The sequence below is a fragment of the Thamnophis sirtalis genome, unplaced genomic scaffold, assembly GCF_051295495.1.
Source record: "Thamnophis sirtalis isolate CommonGarterSnake01/CBP01778 unplaced genomic scaffold, rThaSir2_p1.2 scaffold_5, whole genome shotgun sequence".
In the NCBI taxonomy this organism is placed as follows: domain Eukaryota; kingdom Metazoa; phylum Chordata; class Lepidosauria; order Squamata; family Natricidae; genus Thamnophis; species Thamnophis sirtalis.
The window spans coordinates 102,905,883-102,920,920 of NW_028261385.1; the positions used below are offsets into that span (position 1 = coordinate 102,905,883).

Sequence of the window (15,038 nt, forward strand, 5' to 3'; positions counted from 1 at the left end):
TTATTAAGTACAAGCCTTGTCATTCTTTCGTATGGGGATATGTCCCCAATGGCATTTCAGTTTCCTTGCTTTTAAATCACTGTAATAGAAAAAAAAATACCACCATCCATATATCTTTAAATATAGTTAGGCGCTATTTAATAAAGCATAATCAGTTTGTCATCACTGTATATAGATTTTTCTTTTCTTTCCCTCTGCCTCAGAAAGCATACATGACTGAAATTTTGGTCTGCATGTACTATTTCAAAAGTGTTTTTAAAAACAAGAGTAATTTTTAAAAATAACTTTCAAGTGCTAATTTGTTTTATACAAGTTTGGTAAACAGAACAAAAAGCAGTATATATACATTTTTCAAGTAGATTTGGGATTTTTCAACCCCTGTAATAAATGGCTAACATTGATCAAAGCAATACATAAAATATGCAAAAAAAATCAAAAAGCACACTTTAGAAATGCATTTTAAACCCTCTCCCTTTATCTTAAGCTGACAAATACTTTAAATAATTTATTTGCCTGTAAACAAGATAAGAGAGACAAATTTCCAAATTGCAAGCGATCATCCTCCTTAATCCAAGAATATATTTTACTCTTTTGTTTCCTTAACTGGCAGCACTTCTACTTTTGCCACAAAATGTTGTGTTGTAGTTTCCCAAACATCTATAAGCTCATAATGTATTAATAAACAAGATGGACTTGTACCAATTAGTTGTTTAATCTACATTCAGCTGTTTCCCAAAAATACAAAGGGGGGGTATATCTTACCATATATTCGAGATTAGTTACAGAAAATAGTAATTCTATTACTGTCAGCCCTACAAGGTAGCACAAATCAGGAAACTGACCTAACAGGAAGGTTGCAGCTATACTCTTTGTGATTAGCCTATAGAAGTAGAATCTTGCAATTCTGATTGTGTTTTACTTCTCCATGTTGTATCACTCTTGCCTCTTTTTCCCCAAGATCATCTCTCTGATTCTGCAATTATGCTCCAAGTTTTAACTTCAAGACAAGTTATAATTCATCTGGCTAATCTCCTAAATAATTGGAAATGTTTTAATGTCTTGATCATAACTGTAACATACCAGTTGTTTTAAAGGGTACTAATTAAAATCCCATGAGCACTTAATATTATATACTGGGATTATTACAAAGACCAATTCATTTTATATGCATAAAGCTTGGTGTAAATATAGAAGTTCCATTATGTCTTTTGTACCATTGTGAATACTTCTTTAAAAGAATATTTAAGCAATGCCAACTGTAATATTGGGTTATTGCATCTGAAATCTCAGGGATCTACAGCTCTAAATTTTCTTCCTAGTACATCTTAACTTTAAACCAAAATCGTGACTAGGATGTTTATTAAATCCAAACTGACATAAATTTGGTCTGTTGCATCCAAAACACAAAGTTGGTCTGTTGCATCCAAAATCCATTAAATGACAGTTTGTTAAGTTGGACAAAGAAAAAGATGAGCCAGAACATAGGTGTTTGTATATAGGAAAGTCATTTTTGCAGAGTTGAATTGAATTGAGAGTCACCCCATCCAGTCACGTGAGAACTGAATAGTACAATCCAGAAAAGAAATGCAGCTTCCGCTATGCAGGTATTCTTTTGCTTATAACCACAATACAGCCCAAAATTTCTTATGATCTTGTCACAGTCATTAAGTGAATCAGTGCAGCTGTTAAGTTAGTAAGAAGGTTGTTAAATTGCTTCCCCATTGACTTTGCTTGTCAGAAGGTCGCAAAAGGTGACCACATGACACTGGGACATTGCAAGCATCCTAAATGCATACCAGTTGCCAAGCACCCAAATTTTGATCACATGACCATGGGGATGCTGCAACGGTCTTGTGAAAAATGGTCATAAGTCAATGTTTTCAGTGGTGTTTATAACTTTCAATGGCCACCAAATGAAGTTGTAAGTTGAGGGCTTCTTGTATGTACATATTGGCTATGAGATGGGTTCCTGCTCAAAAAACAGTGGGGAAGTGAAGGGGAATAATACAGAAAAGAAATATGGAAAAGAAAAAGACATGCTTGGGCATGTTTTCAGAGCTGAAGAAGCTTCTTGGGTGAGAAGCAAAACGTGTTCAAAGAAAAATCAGAAAGTCTACTTGCCTCTTGAAAAAGCACCTTTGGGACATGCTTGGGCAATTTTATCAATCCACTAGGTCAGCAGCCCTCAACCTTTTGGGCACCAGGGAGCAGTTGTGTGGAGAGAGTTTTCTGTGGGCAAGAGGGAGTATGGTTTCATGTGCTGTCTGCATCCCACGGACGGGGATGGGGCTTCGTTTGTGTGGCCCGGTTTCAGTTGGGGACCTCTGAACTAGGAAATGTTACAATTTAATGATGGATTAAAAGAAATGTTTTAACTTCGGTCTTGAAAGAAAAAGAGGGTAAAAGAGTACTGTAAGAGAGAAAAAATGTTAAGTCATAAAACACAGAAGCAGTACAGAGGGGATGTGAATGGGTATTTCTGTATTAAATGTTTATACAAGATTCTTCAGTTTGATTACAGCTCAGTCTTCTGTTATTCTCACTTATCAATTTCTATTTTTGGGAATTTTCTGAAATCCTGCACAAATATCTTAACCCAAACTATAAAAGTAGTTGTATTTTACAATTTTATTATGACTGGTGAAACTTTAGGTATGTTTTTTTTTCCTTTCAAATTTTCCAACCATTTTGTACATGAACATTTTCAGCATTCATGATTAAGGAGAAACTTATGTTACAAAAGGCATCTACCCCCCCCCCTTTCCATCTTGGACCTCATAATCTTTGGAGTAGTTGATCCTGCTCTCAAACAATTGTTGGTGGCAGTGCTTTGCATAGTCTATTATAGAAATCAGCAAGGAAACAAATATGAAACATCAGTTGAAATATTAGTCATAGGCATCAAAACAGAAAGTGAAAAGTGAAAAAAAGTATTGCAATTTGACAGTTGTGGGAATTTTGTTTGTGATAAACAGGATGTTAGAGGATTATCAGAATTAAGTAAAAGTTTCTTCACACTTCTGTACATTGAACTAATATGCCTATAAGATCTGATACAACATTCAGAGTAATAAAGGAGGAAAGAATCTGTGAGTAGAAAATTCAGCTTCAGACAATTGGAAGAAAGCCATCTTAAGAGCATTAGTAATTAAACTCCTAGTTGATTTAAGGCATGAAGTGATCCTCAGAGATTATGGGTAGAGATGGAAGACACATTGACTACAGGGTTACAGAAGGCTTCCACTCTAGCTCTGATAAGACCACTTCAGCAGCAGTGGTCTTATTTTCTCCATCTCAAATAAAGAGCATTCATTTCCAAAGCTTGACTCTCAGAAGCATCTATTTCTGACTTCCTTTTTAAATTAATGTCACCTATTTCTTTGGTCCTTACCTCTTAGGCATAAATACAATTTTAGAAGAAGATGAGAAACTAAGAGAAGGTGATGGTTTCGATTCCCACATAAACTCTCCTTGGTTATAAGAAACAAAACTAATTCAGTGCAAAATCATTCTGATCCATCCAAGAATGCAGAACAAAAAGAGTCCAGAACAACTTCTATTTGGTTCATCACCATGTGAAAGAGTTGAATGCTAAAAAGCCTGAAAGTCCAAGCAACCATATTTCAAAGTTCAGTTGTCTACTGGGGACCTGAAAGGAGGTTCGTACTCAGGCAGGTCTGCCTTCCACTTTGAAACATCTCCAACTGAGTTATTATGGGACTACTTTGAAACATGGACTTTCTTACAAAGAATGAGTCCGATAAATAGAGCACCACAAAACCTCCCAGTAACTTCCAGTAAATTCCAGCTTGCAGGATATGGGCACTCAAGGTAGACAATAATTTGCCAATAAATCTGAAATTCTCCTTCTAATCTATAATCTCCAAAATATAGTGATTTCTGGCAACATTTGTTCTGACTCCAAAGGATAGCCTGTCAGAATCGGCGAGAATCCACATGCAGGTTTTTGATTTCCAGCTGTAACTGTTTGATCTGAATATCCCGCTGGATCAGCACTTCACGGAGCCGCCGAATTTCTTCTTGCTGTCGATAAAACATCTGTAGCAGCTGGAAAGTAAAGATTTCATATGTCATTTGTGCAATCATACATTAAAATCATCTGATGTCTACATGAAACTACAGTCAAGAAAGAGAAAATGACACTGATGGAAATTTAGATTAAAACTAAATTTAGTTTCACTATCATTGTACACATGTTGTGCATTGACAATAAAGGTATGATCTGATTTAGACACACATATAAACTATCCCAATATAAAAATGAGATGCTTATACAAGAGAGTGCTTAAACTGCATAAATATATGCAGATCATGCTAAATAATATTGGAAATTGCTGTATTTCTCGACTATAAGACATATCTGAGTGTAAGAAGCACCAAGATTTTGAAGAGGTAAATTGCGAAATTTGTGAAAAACGGGGCATATAGAGCATTTGGGAGGCCTGCAAAGTGCTCCTGGGGGCTAGGGAGGGCAAAAATGTGACACATGGGTTTGGGAGGTGAAAAACAGGTCTGTTTTTTGCAAAGATGGGATGGGCAGAGGGTTTGAGAGGCCTGTAGAGTACTCCTGGGGGCTTGGGAGGATGAAAACACCCCCATTTTATGAAAAGTGGGTCCATTTTTCACTTGTTTTTGCCCTCTCCAGTCCCCAGGAGAACTTTACAGGCCTCTCAAACCCTCTGGGTGTCCATTTTTGTGAAAAACAAGATGCACGCGCTGGGGTTTTTGGAGGCCAAAAATGCTGTATTCAGTGTATAAGAAGCACCCAGATTTTTACCCTATTTTTTAGGGGCACTTTATATTCCCAAAAATACGGTATAATAAATATATCAATTACTCCACTAATATTCCAACATGAAAAACTGTGGATTTAAGATCCAGTTTACCCATCAGCTACTCTTGCAGCAGAATATCCTTTATACTTCCCATTCATTCCTCATCTAATATCAGATATTTGAATTTAAGTGAGAGGAAGAACAGAGTAGAAATATGTTTTCTCCAGACCTCTATTCAAGTGAGAGGTCACAGCAATAACAGAATAAGTGAATGGAGCACAAAGAGAGATGCTTCTAAGAAATAATTCTATGTCAATATTAAATCCAGTGAGGGATTTATTTCCTATCTTGCTTGTACTTCCTGAGAAAGTAGCTATTTTTTTCTATTTTATCCCATTTGCTCACTAACATAATTTTTTCTCGGTCACACCACTATACCTCATTTTCTGTTTTAGGTGGAGGACATTCATAGGTATCAACACCATTAGATAACTTCATTCGTCTGTTTTGCTCTTGTCTTTCCTCTATTTTCCTGGTCCCCCATTTCTCTTGGATCTCATTCAACTTTTCGGTGATATCAGTCACTCTGTCCCGGCGCGGGGCAGGCTTAGTTGCTTCCATGGCAATCTCCTTTTCAAGAAATGGTGGTAAAGAACTCAAGATCACAGAACCTGGCCTCAAAGACATCAAGACAGGACCTGTAGGCCACAGAAAAGAATAATTTTGTCCCAAGCAAAAAGGAACAATAACAACTAGTACTGAGTGACCCTGAGAACCTAAAGCCACTAAATGCAAGAAAAAAAAAGAAAATTTCATTCATTACAAGAAGGGCATTTAGCTTAGTTTGTGTGCTAGGACAATGTACGCAGCACAAAAGCATTACAATTTTGATTCAAAGCAAGTTGATTCCCTCAATCGACATCAATTAATTCAAATTTAGGAATATTGCATTATTTGGGTTTTGGTATAGAGCAAGGCCAAGTGAAATACAGCTATAGGCCTAACCCACAATCTAATTGACTGAAGTTGATACCTTTCCATTATATAACAATACCAGGATAGCAGATGCCACAATAATTCAAGAGGAGGGGGTGAGCCATTGCCAAAAGATCTGAAGGAAGAATTGTACTCCATACCTATTACACAAGTATTGAGCCTAGCTCTTCTTCCAAGATATTTGGAACTCATTTTATGTTCAAAACAACCTAGGTTCAGACTAGTTCCTTGAAATCATGGATCAAAGTACTGTACTCTTCCCACCATACCACAGATTAGCTGGTAATTGGCATACAATTCCCAAGAGCGGAAAAGAAGCAGTGAAAACTTTGGATGCTTCTCACAGTTGAACTTCATTCATTATTGTTTTGGGGCTCATGACATTTACAATTTCTTATGGCTGAATAAATTGTGTGGGTCCTTCAGATGCACAGCTCTCCAGCAAACAGCTACCATAAAACATTAGCCGTAATACCTTATAATAGAGATATAGGGAAACAACTTCTATGTTATTGCTTTAATTGCTGAAGAACATTGTCAATTTATTTTGAGCATTCTAAACACAGCGATCCAGATTATAATATTGTTATTGTGAATAATTCTGGGCCTTCAGCCTTACCGTACATCTGCCTTTAATGTAACGTGATGCAGATAGATAAATGAGCTTTTTTTTTTTTGTTTCTGACAGTTTAAGCAATTGTATCACAAACCTTTATTAGTGCCATTCAGCCAGTCTCGTGCTGTCAATGATGGCTGTACCCCAGCTGTCATTGGATAGATGTCTTCCTGGTACGATTCAGACTACAAAGGAAAACATGAGAGTAGAGTTCCATTTCCTTATCTGGGGAACTACAGTATCCTCAAAATGAAGGCCCTTCATGGTATATTGCCAAAGAAGAGATATCCACTCACCCGTCGGGGTACAATCATAGAAATGGGTTCAATCAGGCTTTTGACTGGAATCAGTTTATAAAACCGGAAGATCTCGCAGGCACAGACATCGAGGCCCCTCTTGGGCATCACACCTGACAGCAAAAGGGGAAAAAAGTTATGATCAGCTCATATGACATTCCGCCAAAACATGGGTTTGGGAAATCCAACTGCTGCTCTTCACCTCTGCAGAATAGGATAGCCATGCAGGAAGGAAACAGAGAAAGCTGAAATCTTTCCCCTGACCAGCATCACACCCTGGGCCTAGCCAATTTTTTTTAAAAGAGAACAAATTACTTCCATTTGTAATTTAATTTTTTTAAAAATGTAACTAAAAAGATTCTTCCTTTTCTGATCTTGTCTAGAGTTGCTAGGTAACAATTTGAAAACCTCTCTGTCTCTTATAGTTCCAGCCATTTCAATTCATTCCTCTTTCAGTTTCATGATCTAAGAAGGCAGAGCATGTGGAAGATTGATGCACCCATATAATTGTAAGAACTTCTACAGCTGTAGGCTTGGGACCATCCACTCTCCTTCTATCCATGGACTGGCAGATATGCACCATCAATCTTCCAGGACTTTCTTGCTCTTGTGCTTTCAAATAGACTAGATGAAAACTCCTTAGAAGAGTTGGAAGCGGGTGAAAAAAACAATTCTCAAAATTCTCTTGCCCTGCTGGCAAAGGTTTCATTCAACCTTCCACTATCTGGTCCCTCCAGATATGCTCGTCTACATTTTCCATCACCTCCTGCCAACGCAGCCAGTGTCAATGGTGAGGATAACCTGAACCCATAAGTCAACATATCAGGAGAATACCAGGTTGGGGAAGGCTGGTTTAATCAATATTCTGAGAGATAAAGGCACAGAAAATGAATGTCATGAGCCATTGCTGTGCAGCCATGACAAAAGTGAAGCAAGAGAAAACAGGCTGATGCTTATTATCTGCCTGCGACCAGCTGCCCCCTCCCTCAATGCATCAGTGGTTCACAGGCACCCTGTTCAAGTTCCCCAGCATACAAACTGCAATGAAACTGCTGCAAACTTACCAATTCCTTTCTGAGGCAAAGGGGAACGATATTCAGTCAGGTAATATAGGTATGGTTTCTCCACATTTATCTCATAGTACCTGATGTTCCCATCTCCCTAAAGATAATTGTAAGAGATACAAATTCAATGTATACTCACTTCCTCTCCCTATTAAGTGAAATATTTAATTCTTTCCAGGGGAGCAGCTTAAGCGGGGGGGGGGGGGGAGGCAGGTACTAAACACCGAGGTGCCATCCCCCCTGTGTCCTGTATCTCCTGTTACCGACACCATTGAAATAGGTCGCCCTCCTCTTCCTTCCCTAAGAACCATTCTATCCCACATCCCTAACACTCTTCCTTAAAAGGGGGGAAACCTCCTCCCACTGACAAACTGTTGGGAGCAAGGTGAGCCTTACAGGCACTATAGCACTTGCTCTCAGCACCCTCAAACTCACACCACCCCTTCCTCATTGCCACAGAGGGGTCACATCCAGCACCCCCTTATCTCCCAACACACTCAGAATACACCCTCTCAATGCGCAAATGGCACCGTGACCAGTCGCTCTCACCTACCAAGCAGGGAGCCACTCTTCCCCCCCCCCCAGCTCTCACGTGGGGGTGGGGGGGGGAAGGGATCAACACGCTCGCATCTCCCTCAACTTTCCCTTCCAGCCCCAGGATTCCCCAGCCTTCTCAGGCCCAACTACAGACCATTCAGAGGATTGCAGAAGCAAGATTGCAGAAAGTAGCCAGAAAAGTAGCTAGAAGGCCTGTTGTGCTGCACTGGAAATTTAGCAGCTGTGTCTCTACAATGTCTCATGAAGTTCACAGTTCCAAGCTCCCACTCGCCAGATAACCTCAGGAAGTTCCAATGCCAGCCTGCCACTCTCCACAGCGATATTAACCATACAAGTAGGCCCAGCTGCCAACAAAGGCCAGTGAAGCTTGTCTCTACTGTCAGCTCTGCCTCCATCGGATGACCTACGGCATCATTCAGAGCTGCAGCTGCTGACTCCTGGGTTCTCTGACCAGGGTTTAGCTTTAGCCAGGGGAATCCACAGGGAGAATCCAGGGGGAAGCCACACAATCATAAATCATCCACTTCCTCTGCTCCCTCTCACCTTCCAACTTTTGAAGCTCTTGGCCTTTCTGTTTCTTCACCTCTCCATTTTTTCAACAAGTTCCAGCCTCTCAATTAGCTTATCAAGCTTATCTTCCTCAAATTTCCTTTCTCTCTACACACTCCTCCACTTTCACATACCAATTTCTACATTCCAAATTTTCCAAACCCTCTCTGCAAACACTTCGGAGCACCATCTACAAATACATGCGGCCACTGTCGCCATCTTTTTTTTAAAAAAAGATTCCCTTATATGTCCTCCAGGGAGGTTTCATTTATACCTAATCAGGATAGGCTTGTTAGGCAAGACAAGAAATAATGGATGGAAACTGAACAAGGAGAGAAGCAATTTAGAAGAAGAATCTAGGAGAAATATCTTAACAGTGAGAACAATTAACCAGTGGAACGGCTTGTCTTCAAAAGTTGTGGGTGCTTTTAAGAAGAGACTGGACAGCCACTTGTCTGCAATGGTAGAGGGTCTCCTGCTTGAGCAGAGGGTTGGACTAGAAGACCTCCAAGGTCCCTTCCAACTCTGTTATTCTGTTATTCTTAAATCTTAACTACCTCACATATTCACCAGGGAGGCCACACTTAAAGGACCCACTAGATAAAAGATTTCAGAGTTGAAACATTTACATCACAATGACTCTCTGCCTACTCACCTAAGGAACCTAGCCACATTAGGTGGGAAACAGGGCATATGCCAAGGCCATATTCTAGATCAGTAAAAATCATGTAACAAATATAACTAAACTCAACTTTCTTGAGAGTTATAATGAGTGCAATCAGTCTTGGAGACTGGCACCATTTTAAGTTTCTTATATATCTTGGATCTGATGTATAAGCAAAACACAGCAAAACACATCAACATCCTAAATTCTGCCAGTAAAAAAGGGAGGGGGAAGGGAACCAGAACAATTGCAATATTGGACAAACAGCACATCTGAGTAGCATCTCCTATCTTCAGCCAGAAGGACTTAGAAAACAAGAGTATTGTTGGAAGAGAGCTGGCAGGCAAGACATCATTGGGAATTCTGGGAGTTAAAGTCCACACAGTTTAAAGTTGCCAAGGTTGAGAAATACTGTTCTGTATAAATTACAAATTATAGCACCAACTGTTTTGCTTTGAACTACACAACATATTGTCACAGCCAATTATTTCAACTTGGTCTATAGCTAAGAACTCACCTTGCTTAAGACATACAACATATGTGTGTCTGTATCATAGAAAGGAAACAAGAGGCCTGACGACCCATCCACATCTTCCTCATGTAAAGGCACAGAAAGATCATCCTGTATATACAGATCATGGAAAAAGAAATTATTGCTATAAGGTTTTCACTGTATCCAGAAAAATCAGAGAACACAAATAATGAGCATCCCCACCCCCCCACCCCCACAATAATGTCCAATGGACCCTATTCTCACTGCCATGATATGTTTGAATTAATGCTTTCAAAAACCCTTCAGGCTGCAGGTCGGAACTCCAAAAAAATTAAACAGTTTTTACATACAGGTGCAAGAAATGGTGCTGTAGGTTTTCTGTGCTGAAGTCCTAGCAGTCCTCTCTACCAGAAATAATGCAAAGCAGACTTTCCCATCACAAAGAGAACTCAGCCTAGCTGAACTGGGGGGGGGGAGATATATAACTGCAACACTAGGACATAAATAAGACAGGGGTGTGTAAAGGTGAAATCTTGAGGCATTCTTTCTCCTGGCACTTTAAAAATGAAGGGCCTTTTACTCTATGATTACCATATTTTTCGGAGTATAAGACTCACCTTTTTCCCTCAAAAAAGAGAGTGAAAATCTGGGTGCGTCTTATACACTGAATACAGCATTTTTGGCTTCCCAAAACCCCGCCCTTCACCAAAATGGCCGTGCATAGCCTTTAGGAGGCTTCCAGAGTGCTCCTGGGGGCTGGTGAGGGCAGAAATGAGCCAGAAATGGGCCGGTTTTTTTGCTCGCTTTTGCCCCCCCATCCCGCAGGAGCGTTCTATAAGCCTCCTAAAGGCTATGCATGCCCTTTTTTTGACAAAAACTGGGCCCGTTTTCACAAAAAAAGGGGCGGTTTTGGGGAGGTCTTCAGAATGCAAAATCTTTTTTTTTTAATTGCCTCTTCAAAATCTTGGTGCATCTTATGCTCCGAAGAATATGTTATATATGTCAAGCAGAATCTTCACTTTCCTTCATCTCTCTTTAAGGGACTAAATTAAGGACTATGAACTTCTGGCTGATCTTGGTGGTGTTATAGGGGTGAACTAATAGTGCTGTGTATTTCCAGCGTCTGCTGGAAATATGTAAGGGAATCTGTGATTCTCTTACCCAAGAGCTGACTGCTGAATCTGGGGCGGGCGGGGGGAATAAGAGCATTGAATTGAACATCTGAAAGACAATCCCAGAGCAATTCACTATTTTGGAAATGTTCCAGGAGTCATCTGCAATTACCGACAGTGTTCTGATCAATATGCATTTGCAGTAAGAGATTTCAAATTCAAGCAGACACAGAGCACAGAAATCAATTAAGTGCAAACCATACTGTTGGACTGACCCATGTTTATTTGGAAATTTATTAGGGCATGTGTTCTTTATGAGAAGGATGTCACATTTTCACCTCCTACAGACAATTATGTGGAAATGTTTAATATTAGTCTATTAAGGCCCCATTGTGTCCCAGGCATTCTGGGTATAAAAGTGAGCTAGCAATGGAACCAGCTGCTTCAGAGGCTGTGATATAAGAGGAGAAAGCATGGATCATTAAACTAAAAGATTCAGAATGCTGTTCTAGATCTCTCCAGCATGGGCTACAGATCATTTTCAAAACAGAGCTCTTGAGATCTCTATTTTAATTTGAACTGCAACAATTTTCCAGTCTAACCCAAATTCTGACCACGGTAAAGCAAACACAAGAACTAAGGACCAGTTTAGGCAATCAGCGCCTCCTTTCAAAGCAGGAAAACTTACAGTACAGTATTATATAAGTGTTCCCAAAACCTGAAGGGCATTAACCTTAGCACACTGCAATGCGCTTCCCACAGCAGTTTTGTGGGACTGATACAAAAAATACCACATGAGCTGAGATCATAACCCTGTGGACAAGGAGGTACTGAAACTACAGCTCATGTAGTTGCTATGCTATAGCTTCTATAAGGACTCACTTGAAAACATCTCACCTAATAAAATACCCAGAAAATGCTGATCTCTTTTGTGTACAACTATACAAACCGCGTTATCAGATCCACATGAAGTACAGGAAATCCGCAACTTGCAACAATTTGTTTAGTGACCGTTCAAAGTTACAACGGCACTGAAAAAAGTGACTTGTGACTGTTTTTCAGAGTTATGTTTGCAGCATCCCCATGCTCATGTGAACAAAATTCAGATGCTTGACAACTGACTCATACTTATGACGGTTGCAGTGTCCCAGGGTGACATAATCACCTTTTGTGACCTTCTGACAAGCAAAGTCAATAGAGAAGCCAGGTACACTTAACAGCCAGGTTACTAACTTATCAACTGTAGTGATTCACTTAACAACTGGGGCAAAATTCACTTAACAAATGTCTCCCTTCCCAACAGAAATTTTGGGCTTAATTGTGGTGGCAAGTCGAGGAGTATCTGTAGTTTCTTTGAATATGGACAAATTTTGTTATACTGCATGCAAAATTAGGATGATTCTAATTGCCCACTGATAATCTACACAAATCATAAGGTATTCTTTTCTCTGTTTTTCATTTTTACTTTTTATTATTATTGTTTTTAATGCTTTTATTTGTAATGCTGGTCTGTGATCATAATAAAAATTGATTGATTAGGCAATCAGCCCAACTGAATGGTCAAGCTTTTTCTAGCCTGAACCACTTTGGACCGGGGGGAAATCAACTTACCTTCTCTATCAGTTTGCAAATTTGAGTGGACCTTCCACACATGTGCAGAGTATCAAAAATAGGACATGCTAACGTCCGGGCAGGTGGGCGGAGCCTCCCACTGCCACCACTACTGGTTCGCCCAAACTGGGTAGAACCGGCTGAATTGCACCACTGCTTTGGACACTGGGATACAGTTTGAATGCTTCTTCATAAGCCTAAATTCCCTCTGATATAAAACCAGGCTGAGAGAAGCCTCCATAAGAAATACATCTAAAGGAAGGGGCATGTTTGTCCCAGCGTCACACCCATTTAGAGTGTAGATGAGATTGACACAAGCAAATCCTCCTTATCCTTCCAAAACTTTGGTTGTATTTAAGTACACTGACAATAAAGATTATACTTATACTTTGCTACCACATCACATCTGAAAAGCTAAAAGAATGACTGAAACAGCCTTTGGTTGTCAGCCCCACCTCCAGACCAGGAAATCAGTTTCCCAAGTAGAATAAAACTACTCTTATTGAGATTGGCTGTTATAACAGAATCTTGCAAATATAACTGAGTTGTACCTCTTCCCCTTATACTTTAGTGAGTTAGGAACGTGACTTTTGGGCTGCCTCAGAATGTTCTCTGGACATTCTGAAATTAAAACACATTTTACTCCTTGCCACCGTGGCAATGAAGCTTGTATACCTCCATTAAAATCATCTTCCTTACTCTCTACATCAGTGAAGTGATCTTATGGTGGTTTACCAGGAAACTCACCTGATCCCACAAGGCAATCTGCCTATTATTCCAGCTGGATGTCCCTGTGGTGAGCAGCTTTTTCAGGTTTCCTAGAAACACAACTTTATTCACTCGGTGAGATTTGCTGCTTGCTTCCTGTAAGAAGGCATAGGACATTAAATTTTCGGAAATCAAATACTCCAAATATTTCTCTTTTCATGGAAATCTGCCTACCTTGGTTAATTCTTCAGTCTTCTGAAATCTCTCCACAATCATCTCCCTTGCATAGTTATATTTAGTTAACACAGCAATGTATTTTAAGAAATACTAGCAGATCAAATAAAAAGTAGGCTAATTAAAAGTAGGTATTTCCAACCTGTGGCCCAAGGTTGGAAATACCTACTTATGTGGCCCTGGACAGCTAGCAATGTGGCACCCCCAAAATAGTAAACGTTTACCATTATGTGCATTTATATACATTAGCTATATGTTTTTCTGTGCAGCCAAAGACAATTCCTCTTCACTCAAAGCAGCCTAGGCAACCCAAAATATTGGACACACCTGGCCTAGATCATGGGACTTCCTATCAAACCATTTTTATCCACTATGAATTGAAGACCACTTGAATGAATGACCAGAACTGAGAAATTATGCAAAGGATGGGCCTACTAATGCCCCATCTTCCACACCATTTAATTATCAGAACAGGACAGAGGTCTTGCATCCATGACTCTGGTAACAGATCTGCTCAAGTGAACTACTCTGGTACAATTAATTTGACTTTTGATGGCTTCCAGTTAATACTTGAAAGTCATACCCAGAGCAAATATGACTGATCCTGGAATCTTCTCTATGCATACCTTCCTTCCTATGGAAGAGAAGACTGAGAGGAAGCATTTGAAAACATTTCAGAAGTAAAGCATAGTGAAAGTTTAACGCTGCAGAGACATGATCTCAAAGGAATCCTCAAGACTCAGTAGAGGAGCAATTGAATGGGGCAAGGGTGCTTCTGACAGAAAGACCTTTTAGTTGGCCAGCAATTTTTTAAAAGAAATAACTCATTGCCTGAATTATTTATGCTGATGTAAAATAGTGGGTCCAACCCAATGACAATTATTGGAGAAGAGTTACATTATTGGTGAGATGGGTGGCATATAAATTTTATCAATTAATATTAAACTACCATGATATGGGGCGTGGTGGCTCAGTGGCTAAGACTCTGAACGTGTCGATCAGAAAGGTCGGCAGTTCAGTGGTTTAAATCCCTAGCGCCGCATAACGGAGTGAGCTCCCGTTACTTGTCCCAGCTTCTGCCAACCTTGCAGTTCGAAAGCATGTGAAAATGCAAGTAGAAAAATAGGGGCCACCTTTGGTGGAAAGGTAACAGCGTTCCGTGTGCCTTTGGCATTTAGTCATGCTGGCCACATGACCACAGAGATGTCTTCGGACAGCGCTGGCTCTTCGGCTTTGAAACGGAGCTGAGCACTGCCCCCTAGAGTCAGGAACGACTAGCACATATGTGCGAGGGGAACCTTTACCTTTACCTTACCATGATATTTTGTGGTCTGAAGATCT

The 15,038-nt window shown here is 39.9% G+C and overlaps 1 protein-coding gene across 3 annotated transcripts in view; it reads right to left on the reverse strand.

The window, feature by feature from the left end:
• Nucleotides 1-111: 111 nt before the first annotated feature.
• Nucleotides 112-15,038, reverse strand: part of CORO2A (coronin 2A) — a 60,668-nt gene continuing 45,741 nt past the window's right edge. For all 3 annotated transcript variants that reach the window (XM_087716347.1, XM_087716348.1, XM_014071209.2), the window contains exons 6-12: nt 13,503-13,619; nt 10,057-10,161; nt 7,769-7,865; nt 6,705-6,817; nt 6,503-6,593; nt 5,235-5,494; nt 112-4,068 (exon numbers count right to left, since the gene is read on the reverse strand). In XM_087716347.1, coding sequence (XP_087572473.1) covers nt 3,937-4,068; nt 5,235-5,494; nt 6,503-6,593; nt 6,705-6,817; nt 7,769-7,865; nt 10,057-10,161; nt 13,503-13,619 — 915 coding nt within the window. In that variant the 3' untranslated portion in view covers nt 112-3,936. The remainder of the gene's footprint in view (nt 4,069-5,234; nt 5,495-6,502; nt 6,594-6,704; nt 6,818-7,768; nt 7,866-10,056; nt 10,162-13,502; nt 13,620-15,038) is intronic.